This window comes from Phaseolus vulgaris, chromosome 9, assembly GCF_000499845.2.
Source record: "Phaseolus vulgaris cultivar G19833 chromosome 9, P. vulgaris v2.0, whole genome shotgun sequence".
NCBI lineage: Eukaryota > Viridiplantae > Streptophyta > Magnoliopsida > Fabales > Fabaceae > Phaseolus > Phaseolus vulgaris.
In genome coordinates this window covers 36,382,250-36,407,529 of record NC_023751.2, presented here as the reverse complement: position 1 = coordinate 36,407,529, position 25,280 = coordinate 36,382,250, and the positions used below count along the sequence as shown (strand labels likewise).

The 25,280-nt window shown below is 28.0% G+C and overlaps 1 protein-coding gene across 2 annotated transcripts; it reads right to left on the bottom strand.

The window, feature by feature from the left end:
• Nucleotides 1-5,873: 5,873 nt before the first annotated feature.
• LOC137822678 (allantoate deiminase 2) lies at nucleotides 5,874-10,674 on the bottom strand. 2 transcript variants are annotated; one of them, XM_068627623.1, is made up of 12 exons: nucleotides 10,274-10,674; nucleotides 9,249-9,340; nucleotides 8,888-8,991; nucleotides 8,732-8,816; nucleotides 8,528-8,644; nucleotides 8,232-8,341; nucleotides 8,048-8,153; nucleotides 7,860-7,946; nucleotides 7,146-7,388; nucleotides 6,905-7,030; nucleotides 6,265-6,426; nucleotides 5,874-6,181 (listed from the first exon to the last, which is right to left on the bottom strand). In XM_068627623.1, the coding sequence occupies exons 1-12, from the start codon at nucleotides 10,365-10,367 to the stop codon at nucleotides 6,059-6,061; spliced, it is 1,449 nt and encodes a 482-aa protein (XP_068483724.1). In that variant the 5' UTR covers nucleotides 10,368-10,674; the 3' UTR covers nucleotides 5,874-6,058. The 2 variants fall into 2 exon arrangements, with proteins under 2 accessions (XP_068483724.1, XP_068483725.1); XM_068627624.1 differs by having other exon boundaries at nucleotides 9,249-9,293; nucleotides 10,274-10,649.
• Between the last annotated feature and the right edge of the window lie 14,606 nt (nucleotides 10,675-25,280).

Here is a 25,280-nt window from a genome sequence, read left to right as displayed (position 1 = left end):
TATATATATATATTCACAATTATTAATTAGAAGATAAAAAAAATTAATAATTATGATGAATAATATATATATAACAAAAGTTAAACTCAATTGTCAACTTCGAGCATTAATATTTAATCAATAACTATTTAAATTGATAATTAAGTTTCAAATTAAAAAACTAAACCCTATATCCTAAACAACACTAATTTCTTAGAGAAGTTTTTAAGATAAGTACTGTGTTTGACAAGTCTTCAAATCTCATATCCACTCATCTTTATCCCTTGATCAAGAATTTAAAAGTGGTAATTTATTTTTATAAAAAACTGAAATTTTTTTATAATATATATTGTTTGAGTAGAAGAAATTTAAAAAATTGAAATTTTAAATTTGATGAGAGCAATCGTATTTATTAAAATTACAAATTTTCAAATTTTACTTAAAAGTTAAAATTTTCAATTTTTCATATTTCTCAAATTCATATTACTTTTCTTCACATTTTATCTTTAATTTAATTTTCCTTGGGACTTAACGTGAGGTTATTTTAAGTTGAGAAATTACTTCATAGCATATATGTCAATATTATTCTTTTCTAATAGTTTATTATTTATTTTTTTACCAATACTAATTATGTTTTTTCAATGTCAATTAAAAATATTTTTTTGTCCAAATCAATAAAAAAATTGGTAAAATTAATCCTCAAACCAATGACAGTATAAAAATAAGTAATAAGTTTGATCGATATCATTCTTAATAATTATGGTTGACACCAACTCAGATAAATCTCAACTCTAAATTACCCATTCATGGAAATAAGAACATATAATGAAAAAGAAAGAAATTAAAAAATAAAACTTATTGTGTCTTTTACCATTAGACTTTTACATTTTACCGTTGAAGTTTTATTTTGATGAGTTTTACCACTAATATGTTTTAATTAATGTCATTTGTTTGATGTGAAAAATAGATTTTAAAATATGGTTATCAGATTTTAACTTTTAATTTAAGATTTCAATTTAAAATAATTTTAAAATAAAACTTTCTAAAATTATATAAATATTTGGATTTAAACAAATAATTACTATCCTTATCTTAGCATGAATAACTTATCTGCCGTTAACAATACAAATAATAAACTTTTATTATTATTTTAATTTCTTATAGTGAAAAAACATTATTATCGTATTAAATTTTGTTATTAAAACTTCACATAATATAATTAATAGAAAAGAGTAGTAACGAGTGTATGAGATTAAATAAATTAAAGAAAAAGAGATGAACTTATAAATAGAAAGAGACAAAAAATACAAGGTTGAATGGATACGTCTAGATGATGTTTGCTCGGCTGCTTCTTCATCCTCATCCACCTCCATAGATTTTCATATTTCCAAAAATGCTCCTCTGTAATATTTCGGATTACATAATCCGGAAGTTATTTTTCAAATTTGTAATTAGCTTTCAGATTATATAATCCGAAAGTCTTTTTTCAGATGCATGATTACTTTCCGGATTACATAATCCAGAAGTTTTTTTTAACTTCTGGATTATGTAATCCGGAAGTCTTTTTTCAAATGCATTTCTGGATTACATAATCCAGAAGTTATTCTATGGGGGTGGCACAAGAAGGATAAAAATGTATTTTCATGTTGTGTATGGAGGTGCCAGAAGAAGATATGGAGGTGCAGGAAGAAACAGTCTGTTTGCTCACTAAAGAAAAAAATATTAAGGATGAGAAAGTGGACTGCACTCTGCGGGCCTGCGGCCTGCTGAGAAAAATGTAGGGTATTGTTGGCTTCTTTTTCTTGCACCCATACGTTTTTCTTCCTGCACCTCCATAATTTTTAAAATTTCAAAATTGACCCTGACCTATTATTTGAGAAGGAGCACTGGAGTTTCTTTGCCACTGTTTATCTTCTTCACTCATCTCAGGTGTTGGTGCAGGATTTTTGTAGTTGTGCGAAGCATGGTAGAGGAGTAGGCTACGTTGTTGAAGTGTTGTTTGGGTTCTAGAGATAAAAATTAAGTTTTTTTTTTAAATCATTGGTGATTATGGAGTTTTTGTGGTTACTAAAAATCGGGATTGAGTAATGTGCTATGGATTCATCAATCCATAATTAAATAATGTGCTACGGATTCATCAATCTAGAATATTACCAAAAACAACAATTCGAAATATTACCAAAATTACCAATCCAAAATTTTATCGAAAGCATCAATTCGAGATTTCTGCGGATTTCATAATCCAAAATGTGAAAAAACATATATGGATTCTTTATTTGTTAAAACTACTGGATTGCATTATCTGAAATATTATAAATGAAGTGTGGAAACGAAAATCCGAAGAAAAAATAGAAGTACATATCCAAAAATCATAAGTTCTACTTACTTCAGGTTGTCAAGATCACCCTAAAGCATTAAGAGATGTGGAGTTCTAGAATGGCGTAGCACGAAATGGAAATCTAACGAAAATACAAAGAAAAAATAGAAGTGCATATCCAAAAACCATAAATTATACTTACTTCAGGTTGCCAAGATCACCCTAAAGCATTAAGAGATGTGGAGTTCTAGAATGGCGTAGCACGAAATGGAGACCAGGAGTTTTGGCTGCGTTGGGAAGAAGAAAATGAAAGTGAGATTTCTAGGGGTTTTAGGAATTAGGGACGTTTTAGGGTTTTTAAAAAAATAACAAGTTTTAGTCTTTGCATACCGTTGTGGGGGTGCAGGAAGAAAAACGTAGGGGTGTAGGAAGAAACTTCCTAGATTGTTTATTCCAATTCACTAGCCTGCTTAGGCCCGCCTCAAATAACTCGCAGCCCTTGGGGGCCAAGTGCGGGGCGGGTTGGCCCGCATGATCTCAATGATCAGTAAAACTTAAAAATTTTACAAATTTCTTTTTGCATCCCCATATTTTCTTTATGCAGCCTCATATTTTACATTATGAAATTTTTACTCCCATCTTATCATGTGTCATGAGAATACTATTGTGAGACCATTTACCTAATGCATCTAAATAAAAATAATTAAATTTATTCAAAATTTCTATTTAAAAATTATTTTTTATTAATTTCTAAAAAATTATGTGGATTGGCCCGCACGCTCGTAGACCAACCCTTATGCGGGGGTGTTAGTAAAACCAGTCCACATATTCTATGCGAGTTTGTAGGCCAAATGCGGAACGAGCTAGCCCGTATTGTCATCCCTAAAAAAAATCCTAAGAGATGTTGGTGCAACAACCATAACATCTAGATACTTTTATTAAACAATACTAATAAATTGAAAGAAATGAATAAATTATATATATTTCAATATAACTAGTTATATGAATAGTAACAAAACTTTAAACTTTGACACTTCTCCTTTAATTTTAAGGTTGCATCTTTATAATTTGGTATAATATAAAGCAATTTTATGATTTGATTCTTGAACAAACTTACTAGACGATTGGGACAGGTAAGAGTATTAAATTTTGGAATGATTTATGGTGCTCCCCAATTTGCTTGTCTATTTTTGTAGGTATACCTTATAGGGAGAGGGTCAACTTGGTCTTTAATGTTCTCAAGTTTGGAATGGTAATTCTTGACATGAATTTGTTTCTCTTCTCCCTTTTGCATATCTTTTTAAAGACATGATCATTCTTCAAGATGATGATGTGCCTAATTGGACTTTAGAGGAGAATGGTGGCTTTTCCTTGCAAGTTCCTTTCTCACCCAGGTAACTCTTGTAATTGGGGTAAGTTAATATGGTCTCATTCTATTCCCTCTACTAAATCTGTAATGCTTTGGAAAATTCTTCGTTGGAGGTTTCCCACTATAAAGTGATTTAGAGTAGATCTACTCCATGTGTTCCTTGTGTGAAAAACATGGGAAATCTATTTAGCACCTCTTCTTTGAGTGTCCTATTGTCACATACATTTGGAGTAGGCTTCAACAGATTTTTCCTACTGCTAATTTTTCTTCAATGGATGATCTTATTATGCTTATCAGAAAATTACTTTTAAACTTTCTCATATTTTCAGAGAAGTAGGTTTTATTCATCAGCATGATCAGGTTTGGCATAACAGTATGCCTCCTAGTATTCTTTTAGTGTTTTTTCATAATAGGTGTAAAACTCCTATGTTTCGCTTGTTTAATATTGTATTGCTTTCTTATATATGGGTCTTTGTTTAGTCCTTCCATACTTGCTATGTATTCTTTTTTTTCTTTTTTTAATAATTTTTTTCTCTTCGTATGATGGTAGATAAATGTTGAAATCTAGTGTGTCAGCCTAACATGACAATTTTGATAATGATGTCTAACATATTTTTTTTTTTAAAAAAACGAAGTTGCAACTACGCAAACAATTCCAATAGAATCTATTAAACATACGAATCTCTCTTGTTTTAAAATCTTAATAATTATGTTTACAAACTAAATTTCAGTTCTGCAAGATTTAACCTAGTGATTTATTCTTTCATTAAATGAAACCTTACTTCTAAATTAAATGAAACCTTACTTCTAAATGTTTGATTTTTTTCAGATTTGTTGGATGCCTTGCTAGATTAATGGCAGATTTTTCACCTGTAATTCTTCCGTCAAAGCATCTAATCAAACTACATAACATATAATTTTAGAGGCTACAATATATTCAATCTCAAAAGATGACAATGCTAGAAAATGTTCATGTATAAAGGACAAAATATTTTTCATGAATTTCTTTTATAAAATGTTAATGTTAAGACTATGGTATGAGCCTTTGGGTACCTAAGCATTGAAGAACATGGGAGGATATCCAAAGTTTATACTAATGACCTAAGACGAATCCGAATAAGATTTGGTTCTTGTTCCTTTCTTTATTGTGACAGTTACATTTGAACTTTGACCACAAATCTTCATTCCCATTCCTTTATGTTCAACCATTGTGAATGGACATAACTCAATCATTCTCATAAACTATTTTGAACCAAGACAATCCATGGCCAAGAGTTGCACTTGCACATAAACTCTACTTCACAATTCCACCATATAGTTTGGAATCAAATATGGTTTACCTTGTCTTTTTCAATCTCCTCCAAAATCAATTATATCATCATTCAAAACACTACTAAAAAAATCATTAAATAAAAACCAATTTTAGAGACTAAAAATAATTAGTCACTATATTAATTAGATTAGATACTAATTTAAAGACTAAAAAAATTATTAAATTCTAAATTAATTTTTATTACTAATAAATAGTCTTTAAATTAGTATCTAATTAGCTATCAAAGTTTTAATTATCAATTATTTAGATTTTAAATTTAGTAGCAAAAATCTTAATAACTAATTAGATACTAATTTAAAAACTATTTATCAATAATATAAACTAATTTAAAAATTAAATAATTTTTTTAATTTCTAAAATAATATCTAATTTAATTAATATAATTTAATTAATATAGAACTAATTATTTTTAATCTCTAAAATTGATTTTTATTTAATGATTTTCTTGTAATATTTAATAATTTAAAATAATATCTAATTTAGTCAATATAGAACTAATTATTCTTAATCTTTAAAATTGATTTTTATTTAATAATTTTTTTTATAGTATTTAATGATTTTCTTGGGTGAAAGACAAGATTTTTTTAATGATTTGTTACTTTTCTTTTAACTTAAAATACAACAAAATATATATGCCATGAATTTGATTCAACAAAGCAAGGATTAAGAACCAAGCATTTGTGTGGGAACAAAAATCCATGCATTCACCAACATTTTATATTATCATCATCTAACATGAACTCCTTGTGTTTTTACTTTGACGATGTATGATAAACATTCTATAACGATTAGATGACATTTACACTAAAATTATATACCTATTAAAGTAAAAAGTAAAATCAGTCATAAGCTTTTTCCGACAGTGACAAAGAAGATGCAGAACAAGTTGGAGCCGTTTCCTGATAACAGGATAACTAAAACCAAAAATTCAATTACACAACTATAAGAAGACACAAACAACTAAAGAAAAAAAGAGTTAACTCATGAATTAACTCAATAAATTAACCTATAATTACAAGCTATAATATCTATTTATTGCTTTACACAGTTATCATATCACTCATGATAGATTTTCCAGAAATGACAAGGTTGCTAAACCAGCTGCCCAGACATCATTATCTAGCACATGCTCTTGTGGAGAGTGACTGATGCCTCCACGACATCGCACAAACAGCATTCCCACCTGTTCAAATCCTCATTCATTGTCAGATTCTGCAGAGTAAATTACATCTCAAAACCTACAGTCAAGGAACAAAAATGTGTCACCTTTGTTAAGTGGGATATTGCCATTGCATCATGGCCTGCTCCACTCATCAATGTTGGCACTTCATCCTGAATGTCACCCTCCATCTTCTTTAGTGCAGAATAAGTTGCAGACTTGAGCTGAGAACTCAGATCAGAATCACAAATCACAGCACCTGCATCATGCTGAAGTCAACACAACAAAGTCATTGATTGTTGTTAGTTAGGTAGCATAGACACTGATATAATACGGATGCAGACACAAACACAGAAATACATATAATTTCTAAAAAATTATGTGGATAAGTACGTGTCAGATTATTTTGTAACAGAAAGATGTTTTTCATGGTTGGTTTAAAAGGATTTGTTCCTTATTTTTATAATCATAATAAAAATTTATACAATAAGTTTGAGTTCTTAGAAAATTAATGTATTTCTCCTTTTTAAAATTGTGTTAGAACCGTGTTAGAATGGTCAGAAATCCAATAAATATTTTTTAAATTAGACACTTCATCGATATGTGTCTTATGAGTGTCGTACAAGTGTCGGTGTTCAATACGTATGTCGGACACGAACACGCCATTTAAAAAGAGTGTTTGAGCCTCATAGGTTGTTAGTACAATTCATAAAACAAGTGAGGAAAACAAAAGAAGGCCAGCCAAACCTTGTGTTCAATAATGCAGGATACTGAACGCTTGTCACATATTTGGTAAATTTGTTTTGATAAATCATAGATAACAGCTTCACGTCCAAGGTCATCAATTGCTCGAATGTCCACGGTATATGTAACCTACAACAAGTAAAAAATTCAGTCATCATGAGCCTCAACTACACAAATATGAAATGATGAGACACGCCCACTTTGACATTCCAGGGTCAGCGCATTTTAGAAATTCATCGCTTGCCTGGCCTGGAATGACATTACTGGCACTTGGCCATGTTGATATCTCTCCAACAGTACAGACAAGTGAGCTTGACAGTGATTTCACTGTTGAATCACTGCAATGAGCATCATAAGAAAGGAATTCTTCAGGATGTTTACAGAGGCTTTCCAAGACTACAATTTGTTCTGCAGCAGCTGCCATTGGATCCTGGCGCATGGACATTGGCACTGTTCCAGCATGGCCTTGTGATCCTCTAACTGTAACCTGCATGGTTTGTTTATGTATGAATTATAAACCAACATATATAGATATGAAAGTTTATTTAGATACACCAACTTATAATAGGTAGTTGAGTATTGGATTTGACTCCTAAGTGAGTAAGGATACAATGCACAATCTCAGTCAGTTGTTGATAAGAAGATCAATAGTTGATATTCCAACACATTCATAATTTGTTATGCATGTGCATACAATATTAACCATTGATGTTTTTATCAACAACTAAGACTACTTACTTTATCCTCTAATGTGAGTTACTTTAGATGAGCCAAATCCTTGGTTGACAAGTTCAGATCATATGTTTCACACGCATGAAAGATTAAAGTCTTGTTTGTTAGAAAGACAATTTAGCAAATCAGTTGTATCTTGTTGGGTTCACACAGAAGCAACACCACAACTGATCCAAGTAACAATGCACATTAGAACACACGACAGAAAATTTTAATTGTAACATGCCTTCAATCGTGTCTGCCCAGCTATGCCTTTAACCACTCCAAGTGGGAAACCAACTTGTTCTAGCACAGGACCCTGCTCAATGTGAACCTGCAACATGTAATAAACATCCAAGCAAATTTTCATGAGCTTATTGGTGAAATTATTGAGAAAAATAGCTCAAAAGATGAACAATGAAAATTTTATCACACCTCAACATAACCCCAAACGGATTTTGGGTCATACTTGAGCTTTAAAAGACTTTCCTCTGTAATGTCTATCGAGTTCTCCTTAAGAAAATCTTTTATCATTACATCCCTGAAAGAGGTATATGAATAAATATAACGATGATACAAAATTTATTATAAATGTAACTAGAAAGTTGCAAGGTGAAACCTCTTATCAGATATCTCCAATGTTGTACCAGGCAAAATACCAGCAATAGCACCACTGCCCAAGAATGTAGTTTGAAATCTGACACCCTCTTCATCACTAAATGCAATCACCTGAAGCATTAGAAAGATAAGATGGCATCAATAAAACAGTAGCATAGTTCCAACATTTCCATATATATTTCTGACTATCTTTTTCTCAGTGCACATCATTATTACCAAAGGAAGCAATAAATTAATGTGCAGTGAGCACAAACATGTACTCTTTTACTGCAAACTTATATCAGTTACTTGACTAACCTCAACGGGGCGCTTTAGCTTTTCCAGTTTTCCATTGAAATGCATGGCCTTCAAGGCAGATATTGCAGAGACTATTCCTAGGGATCCATCAAACATCCCAGCATCAACAACAGTGTCCTAATATCCATCATTAAAATGGATCATCACTATTGTCAAGGAAAGGTTCAATTTTATTTAAACAAATTGAGGGAACAAAGGCCTCACCATGTGAGAACCAATCAATAAAGCTTCAGCATTTGCGTTTGCACCATCGACTCGACCATGTACATTTCCCATTTGGTCCACCCAACTGCAAAGAACAAAAGTATCAGTCATGTCTTCAGAAAAACTATTGAGAGTTGAAGAAGTTAGAAAGCTAACGTTCTCAAACCAGCATCCTCCATCCATTTACGAATAAGAATAATTGCCCTCATGGATGCAGGACTCAAGAATGTCCTCTCCAAATAACCTTTGCCATCACTCACCTGTATATCCAACAACAACATTAACTTCCAAGAATAAACAATTTACAGTGAAGTGTAAGTAATGAAATAAGCAATATAGATAACATAATGCTGCACGTTTCTTTCAATGATATACTTTAAAACTGACAGACACTGATGTTATCTGCATTTTCCTGTATGGATATGGATCATTGAGGTCAAGAACAGAAACTCATTGATGTATGAGTAGAAATATAAATGAAAAATTATCAAGGTAAAGCTGAGTTCAGATAAGTCACCTTCCCAAGCTCGTAAAGCCTCGCCACTGCCTCGTCTCTTAGAATCTGTGGAAACAAATCATCTCTTTTTTCTAAATCTCCTGTCTCAATACCTAATCATTTCAAATAGGTACTTAGCACATTCACGCAATCAATCACATCCATCGACAAGAACAAACAAAACTACCTTGTGCTTCCCGTTTTCTTTACTCCTTTTTTCTAAATTAACTTGCGCCAGTTACACACAATTTTCACTACAAATTATGAAGAAAAAAAATCCCAATTGCCATAAAAACCAAGATTGTTACATCATCCTCTTTCTCTTTTATATTGACTAATTTTAATTTCAAAATCTGACCGACAAGAGTAGCATACCCCTCCTACCAACACCCTACCCATTTCAGACACAACTTGAACTCAGATGTCCCAATCTGAATAATAAATTATTATAAATCATCTTGTCAACACAAGCATCTCCAGTGAACTAACAAGTGTCATGAATAGACCCATTAGCACCACGCAACATACAGCAACCAAACAAAACACAAATTTTTCTGATCTCACTCTCCTCAGTCCTCACACAAACGCCATCTCCATGTGAATCAGGTGTCAACTCATCCACAGGCCCAACACAAGCCCAGAAAGGCACACCCAGAGAGATGGTCAAAGGGAGAATCGCAATACAAGGACCCACATGAATATTTTATCAAAAAAAAGACTCCTTTTTGCGTAAGCTGGCTGAGAGAGATTCAAGGTGACGCCAGAAACGGGAGAATCTCAACCGTCAACACGCTGAGTGTGCCTTTTCTGGGCTCTGTTGCATCGAAATCTGAGAGAGAGAGAGAGAGAGAGAGAGAGAGAGAGAGAAAGAAAAAAGAGATCTTGTGCTAACATCATGGAAACGGAATCTGAATCCTTAAAAGGGTGACTTATGTCTTTGCACTTCATGCAGAGACTCTACCGCAACAACAAAAACAAAAACACAACAACCTTATTTTTGGTTTTTTTATTCTCTGAGACAACTGTAGGGAGAAGAAAAGAATTACCAGAGAACATGGAAACACATGAAAGAGCTGAGAGGAGGCAGAAGAGAAGGAAGCAAGAGTGAAGAGAAGTGGTGGTGGTGGTGGTGTAAGACATGGTGGTGGGTGGTGGTGGCGGCTGTTTATGGTTGGAGAAAGCAAAAGCAGAAGAAGCTAAGCTAAAACTGAAGGGTTTAGCTTTAGCTTAGCTAGGCACCAATGCTTCCCAATCTCAAGGACCGAGTGAAGCACAGGGAATAATATGAATTTGTGGTGGAAGTGTTGGCGGCTCACCAACGAACCCGTGACATGCACGAGCGATGTTGCATTGTGGTGGGGCCCCCTCACTCTCTTCTCTCTCTTCTCTCTCTCTGTAACTCTAAAGTGTTAGTGTTGCTTTTGCATCTCCATGTGTTAGCAGCTGCAATTATCCCTTACGTAACTCCTTCAATTATATTCATTCATTCATATTTACTTCAACCACATTATAATTTCCTTTCATTTTTATTACTTCAATTACATTCAACTTTTTTTTTTTATATAACTGTTTATGAGTATTGAATACGTGTCAACACAAACACAAACACACCATTACACATCATTTAAAAGACGAACTTCATAGGTTATATAATAAAAATATAATTTTTATTTTAAAAATATATACATAAATTATCATTAAAATAAGTGAATAATGTATTTTATTACTTTTGGTTTGATGATTTTGTTTCAATGAAATTGTGTTGGATGTAAAATCTATACACATTAAATTTTTTCGGTTTATATTCTTGAATTGATCATTCTGATTTAAACTAATAAGACTACTTAAATTTTAACAAATTTTCTATTTTGGAAAAGGTTTTTAATTCTAAGGAGTCATTCATATCCTAACGCATTTTCTACTTAGTATAAGTTCATACATTCTAATACATTTTCTGTTTTCCTTAAAAAACACATTTCCTATTTTAGTATAATCTATATCAAAGTTAGAAAATAATAAATGAATAAGGTTATGTTCTTAATCCTGAAATGACTTCTTACCTTCTAAAGTTAATAAAAGTAACTGATGGAAAAAAAAGTATGACATACCAAAGTTAAAAATGAGTTTTATTTTGTAAAAAAATAAACAAAAATTTAAGATTAAACACTATAAGAAAAAATGATTTTATAAATTAATTTATTAATTTTTAAAATAATAAAATTCATATTAATTTAATTAAAGATTAATTTAAATATATACCGGTTGGTATTGTACAAGCCATTCACTTAGCTTCGGTGACCGACCGACCACATTGATATGCATTAAAGATGCTAAATAAATGACAACAATAATAAATATGAAAATTCCCTGTGAATCGTGATCATATCTCATCAAATCCGGTTAACACCTCTCGAGAAATCAACTAACAATGATTTAGTAAAAGATATTAACTCATTACAGATATTCTAACATTATCCAAATATACCAAAATATCTTCTTATGAACCAGGGATCATGCTAGAAATCAGCAAACACTAATTCGGTCAATTACAGGAAAGGTTCATAATTAAACACTATAAATTAATTCTTTAGAGAGATGTAACACTTTAATCAGTTTTCATTATACACTATTTACACAAAGTACTTATTTGATCGAAATACCTTTTTCAGGTCAACCCCGACTGAATACCAACAATTAAAGGAAGAAACTTGAAGTGAGGAATGAGAAGCTAGCCGTCATATCAACAATTGTACAACAAGTTCCAAATACTATCTAGACTCACTTTGTCTATATAGGTACAAAATATAAAATAGTAAGTAACTAAAACTTGATAAGAAAAAATTAATAAAAAAAATAAAATATAAAATGTTAGAATTTTTTTCAAAATTAAAAAAATTATAAAATTATAAATAATTAAAATATTATTTTTTATTGAATTATAAATTGTAACGTAGTGAAATAAACATTTTTGTTTTATCAGATAAATATTTTTGTTTTAGTAAAGTGTGTGAGGTAACTTTTCCTTAAAAAGGAAAGAAAAAACTATAAAAAAAAGTTAGTTGGAACACTGCCCAATGGTAAAAGTTACAGAAATAAATTCTAATATTAAATAATATTTTTTACTTTTATGGAGACTTTAAACAAGGAGTGGAGGAAAAGGATTTAACAAAATCTTTCAATTTTAAACAAATTTAAGAAAACAATAAAGAGTATAGGTGGGCAATATTTTATTTTTATTATTATTATTATTATTATTATTATTATTAATTCACACTCTTATACACTTTCTTTTTAAATTAAATTTAAGTGAAGTTCAAGCTTTCATTTTTCAATTGGTAAGTCTCATTCCCAAATTAAACGAATAATGTCGTGATAGAGATTGTGTTGGTGACGGTTTTTATTACACTTTAATTTAAATCACAAGAAGTGTACAAATATTTATATTACTAATAAATAAAAATGGCCATGCATAATAAGATTATTAAATTTTATATTAAATACTTTAAATCTCATGTTTAAAATAATTTGTAATTGAATAAAAATGTAAAAATCTAAACTTTGTATTACTAATTAGATTTAGCGACCTCAATAAATACTTTTTAATGTATCAATAAATAAATACATTGAAAATAACACTATTTTTATAATCTTTTAGTTGTAGGAAGCATTTTTATAAAGAATGTAATTAATATATATTTTTACAATTTATTAACTTATTACTCATGTTTATGATATATTATATTAATTAACTATTTGTTCTCACACGCGCTCTCATAAAGTTGTAATTAGTGTTTAGAAAGAAAATAGTAATTTGTATTCTCTTTGTATTATTTATGAAGCACACGGCTGTTGAAAATAATGTTTCTGGTCGCGTCTTTCTAATTATTTGGTGTAAAAATTTGTCCGTTAGTGGTAGTTAGGTTAAGTTTATAATGTTATATATATATATATATTATTTTTTTTGATAAATTTTATTTTCTTTAGTTTTACAAAATATATACTTTAGTAAATGGACATAAATATTTAAAATCCATTTAAATAATTTTCAGTTTTATTGGATGTAAGATAATGCAGGTGAATATTGTGTATTTTCTTTCGCTTTCTTTTTATTTATTTTTACTTTTCCTTTTCGATTTTTAGTGGATTTGTATAAGGATTGAGATAACTTTAAAGTGAAGATTACGTGTAATACTAAAAAATATGTCTTCTATGACAATAGGTATTTGATGTTAAAAAAAAATACGATAATATTTTCATAAATAAAAAATATATATTTGGTTATAAATTATAGTGGCAGTAGCAGAAGGAAGGTTTGTTGTGAAAAGAGAATTTAGAAATTGGGACATTATTGCATGAGGAGAGGGAGGGGACGATAACAAGCATGAAGATGCTGACTTTTGATTTGGAGGATTAGAAATAGTGTTCAAGATTTTTTTTTTCAAAAATAAACTCTCCATGATGTAGTTTCTCCAATGATTGGGTAGAAATCAACCTTACAATAAATGTAGAATCTCTAAAATAATTAATATAGAAAAATTATCTTATAGTAAAAATGTAAGAGGGTATGGGAAGAAAATGTGTGGTGGTCGAAAAGAGTTGATGTTCGTACTAATGAAGAGTTAAGTTATTGATGATTAGAAAAGACGATGGTTCTAACTATTGTTGGTTAATATAGAATGTAATGTTTTATATATATTTTTTTTTTCTTGCATGTTGGTTTTCTTTCTTCTTTTCATATTTGATGTTGCATGAAAGACTTCTATAAACATGATTTTAAATGTTGTCCTTGCACCAGTATTGATGTAATTGGTTTATTGTTGGCGTTGTTTGTCATGTTCATCGTCATCGTTTGTTATTGCTCAATTATTTGTCGTAATAGTTTTGTTCATTGTTGTGCTACTACCACCATTATCACACTACTAGTTCGTCTTTTGACATTTATTTGATCTTTGACTTTTATTTGATCTCTGGCTTTCAACTCCGAGCGAAAAGTGTATTTGAAAAGGTTATTTAACGCTTAGATAAGTTATCATATTTGGATACAAAAGTTTGTGATAATGATGTACATTCTTTTTGACAATTGTGTTTATCTATAGGATCTTGTTAGACTCTATTACCTTTGGACGTGACTAACATGTATATGAGAATTCTCATTAACATTACCTAACTTTTTGTAGAATTTATCTTACCTTAATTCGTATTATCTTAACATGAATTTTTTTTTTAAGAAGTCAATCAATAAAAATATGTCCTAAAATCATCATATCCCAATCAATACAAGTACTAACAAAAACAGATGATTCTTATAGTATGGTTAGAAAATGATTTATTTAATTTAATTTTAAAATTTGTTAGAAACATTTTAAGATATAGTATACTATTAATAGTAAAATAGTTTAAATCAACAAATAAATATATGCTTGCAAACATGTTTTTAGTCACTTGAAGAAGGAAAATGGCTGGCGTAAAAACACATTGTTATAGATCATAAATATTCCAATACCCTCAACATTAGAAAAGTGAAGTTTATATTACACTATAATAAATACACCATTATGTATACAAGTTAAAGTAGTCCCCTTCAAAGTTCATAAATGAAAGCCTTGTCCATTCATTTTGGTAGTTAATGTATTTTTTTTTTATAAATAAAATCAACAAATTAGATATCATACATGTTTTCAAATAATGACACAGTGGATTGTATCAATTATTTAAATAAATAAATAAACTGAATTTTTTTTATAATTATGATTTGAATTTTTATTTTATTTTATTATAATAAATATAGAAAAAAAATGTTAAAGATATAATTAATTAATCATATCATTATTATATATGTCCTCAATTATATTTGTTATGTTAAAGACATAAAATATTTATATTCAAATTTTCGTATAAGAGCGAAAAAAATTAAATTTTATTTTTTCTTTCTATTTAAATAGTAAAATTGCGGTTTTTTTAATTATTATATCGAAACAGTCTTAAATGGTATTAATGAATTTTATCGTAAATTTATTGTATTAAAGAAATAAGAATATTTTATTGTGGAAAGGTAGTACTGGAGCAAAAAATAAAAGGACATAATCGAGGCACAGTGTACTGTTTTTGTTATTAGATTAAAAAAATGATATAAAAATGGTGTAAAATAATAGTATAATAAAAAAATGATTTATGGCATGAGAGGAATATGCATGTTGACGCGTTTTCCACAACCGGAATCGGTCTGTTGTCAAATTCCTAAAGATACGAATGGACCTACACAGTTTATTCATCTCTCACTTCCTCCACATATTCATATTCATATCCTCATCCTCAACTTTTCATTCACACAATTTACTATTTTAGAGCCTTTCTATAATCACTATCATCTCCACACTTCCTAGATAATCTTCCATCAAAATCTATTTTTTTTTTATTTATAAGAAAATTTGTAATTAGAGTTTAGAGTTTAAGATTTAGGATTTTCGATTTTCGTAAGTTTTATATATGTTAATATAGTTTTATAGTCTTATATTGCTTAGGAACTGAGATTGAGAATAATTTATATATTTTTTTTGTTCTTTAGTCTACTATAGATGTTTTGTGACAGAGCACCGACAGTCAAAACAGATAGTATCTCATATCTGATAATTGACCCTAATAATATTATCTTTTAGAATTGTGTTTGGAACAACTTGTTTAACACATTTTTGAAAATTTCAAAATTTATTTTTTAAAGATAAAATTACATTTTTAATCATAAATTTAAGGTGTAGGTGGATTGTGTTAAACAACGAAGTAATTTTGGATGATAAATTTAAAATCACAAATCTAGAATAATGTTTTGGATGAAGTAAAAATATTTTTCTATATTAAAAAGAATTATATTAGAGAAATGTTTTATAATGAAAAAAAAAAAAAAATATATATATATATATATAAGTTGAAGTGTAAATAAAATATAATATATAATGAGATTTACTTTTGTAAATTAATATAATATATTGCAATGAGAATGAAAGTGGTCTAATTGAAGTAGTATATATAATATTATATGATGTTATTTATCATTGTGTTTCTCTAACAAATGATGACTTAGGTGTTATGAAAGAATTTTAATTGGTTAACGTTATTTATAGAAAATACTAATATGAAAAAAAGTAAGAAGCTAGAAAATAATTTTATAGTAAAGTTGGTATTATTAAAATCACATTTCAATATTTTATTATTAAAATAAAAAATTTATAAAAATAGAAATATCAGTTATTCAAGTTTTATTTAAAATAATCATTGTTTTTTTAGAAAAAAAAATTCTTCTCGATTTCCTCTCTGAATTTTTAACTCAATCTTTCATTAGATTGATGAACGAATGTCACAGTTGGAGTCTTGAAATTGAATAAAGAAAAATTGCCTAATTAGATTTCTGTTTAGAGTAAGTTTCTTTATGCTTCATTTTTTTTTGGAGTTAGTTTTGAGTTGACTAACCTGGTAGACATACTTTGGATGTAATGTATGTGACTTCAGAATTAGCCTTTGTTGGTTCAAATCGTTGATCAGAATTATGTGGTGCAAGTTAGGATATTCCTGATCTCTTTAGGAGTTGGATCTTTTTGTGAGTGTTAATCCTTCTAATCATGTAAGGAAAGCTAATTTTATATTTGAATAGAACTCTAGGCTAGGATATGGATGTGAAGGTGACGTGGTCACAAGTTCTAAAATTCTTTTGTAGTGTTTTTTTTAGTAAGTGAAATAAATGTTCTTTGATAAAAAAAAATGGTTTGGAGTTAAACAATTTAATAAGTGGTTGATTGTTTAGATTGATTGTGAGAAGTATTTTGAAGTTTAAGTCTTCAATTTACTTGTAAAAGTGTAATTTAAATGAGATGTAACCTTATAGATTTTAGCAAATTTTTACTTTTGAAATGCTCTTTGTCTCAAATTTGCTCAGCGTCAACTTTCTGCACTTAAGCGAAATGAGGTGCAATATTTTGAGGTGCTCTCTGCCTCAAATCCGCTAAACGTCAACTTTCTACGCTAAAGCAAAATGAGGTGTTCTCTGTCTCAAATCCTCTCAATGCCAACTTTCTATGCTTAAGTGGAATGATGTGTAATTCTTTTGTGTGCTCTTAACCTCAAATCCACTCAACACTAGCTCCAACTCCCTGAGTTTGAGCCAAATTACTAACTGTAGTCATTTTTGTGCCTCTTATTTTTGTATGGGTTGTTTGATGATTATTTATTTATTTTATTTAAATTATATGTAAATTTGAATTATACATGTATTTAAACATTTACATTAAGTTTTTATGTGAATTTCTTTTATACTTTGAATTTTTGTTAAAAATATAAATTTTTGAATGATTGAGTGGTATTTTGAGGTGTGATATGAAATACAAATCATGTGAAATTATGACCGAGACATGGTATTTTTAGAAAAGGAAAAGAGACGATCATGACTCTTCTGGTACATTAAAATCATATAAATAAAGGTGTTCAATGGTTGAGAGTTGAAGAAGGTTCATATGTTTTATCATATGGTGTGAATGAAATATGTATTAGGTGGATCATAAGGAATTTACCAATGTCATATGAAAATGGATTTTCTGATGTTGAGACGATATTGTGGAGACAACTTAATGATATGATAGGTACATATCTCTAAATTTAATTTTAATACACGAATCTTCTGAAAGTAGAGTCAGATGTTTGTTGTTGTATTTTAGTGGATTTCTAACATGAATGTTGAATGTGATATGAGAATTAATAATAGACACCTTATTGCTTAGTACATCGGAATTGATGAAGTGTGATGATTAATATATTGTGATGGTGAGTGTGATATGAGAATTGATAATAGCCATTTGATTGTTGAGTAATGTGTTGTGATGTAAATTAAGAGATATGATAAAATCATTGAATGATTATTAGTTATACAATCATTGATTGTTTATGTTTCTTTTTTTAATTTATAATCATGTTTTACACCAGATAAAAAACTATATACAATGAATATCAACATTAACGTGTTGAGAAGTAAGTAGAGAAAATATTTTATTTTTTTAATATATATTTAAAAAATTCTTATGAAAAGGATAATATATATTTTATTTTACTCTTTAAGATACATGTTTTTTCAAGTTTTGTGAGTTTTATATTCTTAAGAATTAGTTTTTCATCCATTTATAATTATGGATACTGTGGTCTAGTTTTATTTTTTTACAAAACTTTAGTTTTAATCTTTTAGTTTATTTTGATTGTTTGATCTGTAAAAATTTATTAACAATTTTTATCCTTGAAGTGTAGGTCGATTTTGTTTCTCTCAATTTATAATATTATAATTTTATTTAGTCATTTCGGGATATATAATTATAATAATTTTGTTTCATTAACGATTAAATTAATCCAAATTTTAAAACATGACCCGACTAAAAGACTCCGAATGAACCCTAAAAGTAAAATTGATCTGTTTTTATTTTATTATTGATGAAAATATATTTGAAATAAAAAAATGTTATAAATCTTATTTTTTTACTTATACTTTTGAGATTATTAGCCAATCGTTTTGTCTAATAATAAGACAAATAATTTGATTAGTGTATAATAGCTTTTGATGGTCAAAGATTAGAGCATATTATCGAAAAAGGACACGTTATTTAGGATTAGATCGTGCTGCTCCAACCATCACTCCCCAATAGGGGGAAGTGGATTCTCTTTTTTCTTTAATTTAATATTTTTTAAATTACACATTGATGCAACCATTAATTGATTTTAATTTAATGTATCAATGTCTTTCTAAATGTAAGAAATATAATATAAAGTAAAATATTTTATTATATTATTTGTGTTTGAACGTGACTGAAGTCAAAAGAACGATTGTCTCTTTTCTTGATCTTCCTTCCTTCTCAGAACGGTTTACTTACTCTCCTTTCACTCTGCTCCTCCTTTCTGTAAACTTCAAATTTGAATGGTACTTGCAAAAGACACTTCAATGTTCAAATGAGATCTCGTGTTTGATGTTATTAGTATTCAATAATAACGTATCTTAATCTATACTTATTTATATGATTATTATAAACTTTTTGTTATTAGTATGAAATGAGATTTTGAACGTGATTAAAAATATATTATCTAATGTTTAATTATTAATTAATTTTATTAATTTTTTATTTAAACATAATGAATCTACTCGTATCGGTTACCAACTTTTCGTAAGGACCCGATCAATCAGTACATTATTATTCATGAAAAATATTCATTAACTCTCTTGTTAGGAATCACAAATAATATTCGAACTTGTCCCAAATATAATATTCAGTATGTTACAATGGTTACCATTAAGATGATGAATCTGTCTGTATTTTGTTTCATATTCATCTTAAATTATTAAAATATTCTATTATAAAATTTATATAACTATAATTATAATTCTTTCATTTGATATTGAAAGATAAAAACATGTGTCTTTTAACATTAAAGTCTAAAATTAATTTTTATAATAATGTCCAAAGGACATAATTTATGAATATCTAACAAATTTAAATTGACATTACAATAAAAATTTTAAATAAAAATTAATTTTAAAGATAAAAAATAATTATTTGTTACACTGACTAAATTAGAAATCATTTATAGACTAAAAAAATTATTAATTTTTAAATTAGTTTCTATTATTGATAAATAATTTTTAAATTGATATCTAATTAGTTATCAAATTTAGAATCTAAATAATTGGTACTTAAACTTAGGTAGCTAATTAGATACCAATTTAAAAACTATTTATTAATAATAGAAACTAATTTAAAAATTAATAATTTTTTAATTTTTAAAATTTTAAAATATTTTTTAATTTAATTAATATAACAACTAATTATTTTTAATTTCTAAAATTAATTTTTATTTAATAATTTTTTTAATATGATTTCTAAATAACATAACACTTCACTGTAAAATTGATCCCTAATATTTACATTTGAGTGTCAAAATACTGAAGTTAATAATATATTGTAATACTTTCACAGAGGATTCTTTAGAAGAACTGAATAAATATTATTTTTAAAGATTAAATTAATAATACCTATATTAAATAGAGAGATATATTTTTTTAATTATTTTCGCGTTATTTTTTAATAAATAGAAAGAATTATTTACTTAATAAAATACATATTCTTTATTTAAGAAAATAACATCGCGTATTCTTGTAACCATTGTCACAAAATTATATTTTATTTTTCTCGAATTGTATTATTTTAATACAATAAAAATGTAAATATACATCCATGTTGTTTTTTTTTCTAGTTTAAATGAACCATTGATGAAGGAAAATGAGAGATAGTGGAGTATCTTTTCAAAATAATTATTTTATTTCTTATGTTCTTCTTCTCTCTTCATTTGTTTTCCATTACCTCATTGATTATGCAAGAGAATACTGAAAAGGTGGAAGCAAAAATGGCCTTGGACCTATAGAAGACCATGGTCAAATGAAGCATGCACTTTAATTCTTTGATTAATAATTTTTAAGATTAAAAGATACAATTAGGACCCTTTTCATTGGTCAATTTGTCAATAAATTTAAATTACATCTTCTTTTTGTCTCTGTGAGCTCACTGTTTAACTAGTCCAATCCAACTTGAATGCGTAGTGCATGATCACGGACTTGTCCTTCTCTTATATTATAAAACATTTTTATTAAAAAACATCATTGACCCCACAAAAAGCACAAAACAAAAAATAATGATAAATTCACATGTGCTGTGTAAAATATTATTTTTCTCTTTCTTTCTTGAACACAATGGTCCATTGCATTCTTCTAAATTGTGCCCATTAAAAAAATAAATATCTGCCGACTTAAAAGCAACAGAACAATTAGTAAAATAATCACTTTTTCTTTCTTTCATTAAAAAAAATAATCAATGGTTGGTATATTAGATTGTCAACTGTTCATTATAGATTCTGGGATCATTTCTACACTTAATCTTAATATCTACCTAAGCATGTTACTAATTATTATATAATTATTGAACCATCCAAAATTTACGGTTAAATATATATAACGAGTTTAATCCATAATTTATATTATTATATTATTGATTCTGTTATTATTTTTATTTATAATAAATTTAACTTTATATGAGTATATATATCAATTTTATATTTTATATTTATTTTCTTATTTTTAACATGGAATCTAGAATTTAGAGTTACTGTTCATTGTCAGCCGTCATCCACTGTTATCATTGTCAGAGTTGTCGCCGCCGCACCGTCGCCGGAATCTCATGTTTAAGATATTTATAGTGACATTTAACATTTTATTAAGTGAAAAGTGTTAGGTTATTATATATTTATATTCTTTAGAATTTAACCAACATATAAAAGTGGAGGTGCCCACTTGAGGAAAAAATAAAACATGGCTGAGTTGTTCAAGGTGTATCATTCATTATTGCGGAAAGTGGATTAATTTATTTGCTTGAGTGAATCCAAATGTTTGATATCATTTGGAAGAAAAGTTAAAATTAATTTATAACAGAATTAAAAATGTATAATATTGAATAAATTTTATTAACATATTTGTTATGAAGTGAACTTTAAGCCTAACTCAATCTTATAAAATTGGCTCATGAGGTTGAAGTTTGCACCATTTATATATAAAATGAAAGACTCTAATGCGTGAGACTATATATTATGGGTAGTCTGATAGCGGCCCGATAGTGGGTGGCACGATAGGCTCGAAATGACTCTGATACCATGTTAAGAAGTGGACTTTAAACCTAACTCAACTCCATAAAATCAGCTCATGAAGTTGAGGTTTGCACCCACTTATATACAATGAAAGACTCTAATACGTAAGATCTCCAACAATATTTAAAATATATATTATTAATTAATATGAATTTGAACTTTAGTTCATTATATAAGATAGTAATGGTTGTGAGATTTGATGATTGGTGAGTAGAGCAATGGCAAATTCTGAAAGGCAGGGTTGAAATTATCTTCAGCCAAGATCCACCCAGCAAATAGGGTTTCAAGCAACTAGGGTTTCAATTTCAAGCATGTTCTGATAATGCAAATGCTTGGAACAAACCAAACTATGGCATGTTACATGAATCATACTCTACTCTACACTACTCTACAAGATCATAATCATAATCACAGCCACAACAAATGTGTATGAGAGTCACAACTCAGCAAAACCACAAAATCACTTCTCAAAAGCATTCCATTGGCCATGAAAAGCTCCTGTAGGGAATGCTGTCTGGGACAGCACCACCTAAAGATCCACCTGATGAAAGCCATAAATCAGAAAAAGAGAAACATCACCATTCATCATGATGCATTAATTATGGACCTTCCCTCTTGTTACCATCTTGGTCTTTCTACAAAGTCTCAAAACCATTCAAGCAGAACATTTGTGAAAAAGGTGAACAAAGTTTCTCCCTCCTTCTGCTGAACATGATTTTCGCTTTCAAGAACAAAATGTTCATCATTGTGGTGAAACCAGGTATGAAAGACAAATTCCTGCTTTTGGAGGGAACTAAGGAAGGAATCATACCTGGTGATGCTACACTACCATAATACAACACAAAACCATCCTCAAGTTTATAGATATCAATGGTATCACAGTAAAAAAACATAGATAGTGATCATTTTTATGAAAATGACAGATTATGAAAACTTTTAAATTATTAGGTATACCAAGTAAAAGTTAAAAAGATAAGACGTAATATTTGACTTGCATAACTTGAGATCTTATTGAAATCTGGATCCTAAAGGTAGGGAGCAATATTTAATTAGAAGTTAGGTCTGATTAACAACAGCTTAATTAAGCTATGTGACCACCTTCCAATACTAATGTTTGGAATCAACCAAGAGCCAAAAGATTTTAAGAAGTTTTCTTTTATATAAATTCTTCATTTAAGACACCATTATATAACTTAACTTTTTCTTTTGATAAAAGTTTTCATGTTAGCTATTATTATGCAACTTAAGATCTCAACTATAATTTACGAAAAAAATATTATTAAAAAAATATGGAAAGATTAAACAAAAATTCATATATTAACAAAAACGATACATAGACCGATCTTGACATTTTAATTAGACTGAAATCTCAATTAGATTGATATCTTAATTAGACTGACAGCCTAAATAACAACAATCATCTGACATATAAAAAAATATCATTAAAATAAAAAAATGAAAAATAATATGATAAATACAACCAAAGTCATTCAAATATTGGCATCTGTCACCTTCAAAAATATATTGGCATCTGTTTGTCTCATGCATGATGAAAATCAATCAGAAAGAATCTTCAAATGGTTTTGTTTTTCTCCTTCTGTACTTTTTAATTTTTAATTTTAGGGAGTAAGAATCTTTTGTTGAGAAAGGTGCACATACAATACAAAATGAGTTGCTTTGATTAAGAGACTAAATCATCTTGGCATAAAAAGAGACAATAAAATATTGAAGCAATACAACTAGTAGTAATAACACATTCTAATGTGTTTTACACACTTTTTTATTTATTTCTGGTTAGAATTTATTAATAATTTTGTGACCTTAATATATTTTAACCAACAAAAAAGACATACATGTAGAAGAGTTTGTTTTATCAGTAAACAAATAAATAGATAAGTGATATATTAAAAGACTAAAAAAAATTAACATGAGACTTATAATCCATGAAAATCTCTACTAAGAAAATAATTAGTAATGTCATAAATTTAAATTTTATGCCAAAAAATACTCATTAAAATAATTATTTAGTGATAATTATATTTAATAGCAGCACCAGGTTTAATTCCAGGGATATTTATTCCTGACAAGCCTGACTTGTATTACTAATGATTCAGTGAATGCATCACTTCATGAATAAGTAAGGATATCATTAATAAATGTCACAACAAATAACATTACAATAAAATCACTTAATAGTTTCTGAAAATATTTAATAATAAGAATCAAGACTCATCCAAACAAAACAAAGTATTAAAATATTTATAAAAAAATAACTATCTCTAGATAGCCATTTATTATATAATACATCAATAATATGATGATTCGTAACAAGTTTTTCTTATAGAATACATTCTAAGTAAGTGTCAAAACATTTACATATAAGTAACGCTGATAAAAAAAATAAAAATAAAAATAATAATAATAAAATAATAAAATAATAAAAAATAAAATAATAAAAAAAAAATTTACATATAAGTAACTGGTTATCTAAATATTTTCCTAAAAAGTAACTATGCAAATGTAAAATTCTCCAATAAATGTCAAAAATAGAAAGTCTCGTTAACAGTTACAATAAAAGAGATATTAATATTTTATTGATTAGTATCTAAATCCATGTGACAATTCTGATCGACACATGACTGCTACTCTTGTGATTTTTATATGTTACCATCCATCATTGTTTTGGAATTCAATGGATTATTCTGTTTTGATAAGTAAATATATTGAAATTTCATTGATGTTTGATTATGTTTTTGAAAGGGAAATGAAAGAAAAAAAATATTGATGTGAAATGTTTTATATCGATAGTAAATATAGGTTTAATTTTTTATTTGATTATAATTAATTTATATTTAATTTTTTATAATTATTAAATTTTATTATTTATTTTTTCTGTAGCAATATTGAATTCTTTTAATTCTTTAGTAATAAACATTTTTAATGAATATTTTTAGAAAAAAAAATTGTATGCAGACTCGTGGACTATGCATGACGAGACAGAGAAATTAACCTGTGTTTACTATACGGGGCGGACCAACCCGATTCGTATTTTACGGGTCAAACACAGAACTAGCATATGTAGAACGGATCAATCCTCATTATCATCTATAATTTTCATATTTTTATTTCTAACTTGGGTATTAACTTATTTTGTATTTTTTTAAAATTTGTTTGTTAGTTAACTTTTCTAGAAAGAGAAGAACTGAGTTAATCAATGAGTTATACTCTCAAAAACAAAATTAAACAAAAATATCATGACAATAAAATAAAATATATTTTAAACATATTATTCAACAAAATCAAATGATAGAATATTTAAAATTATAAAATAGTATCTTA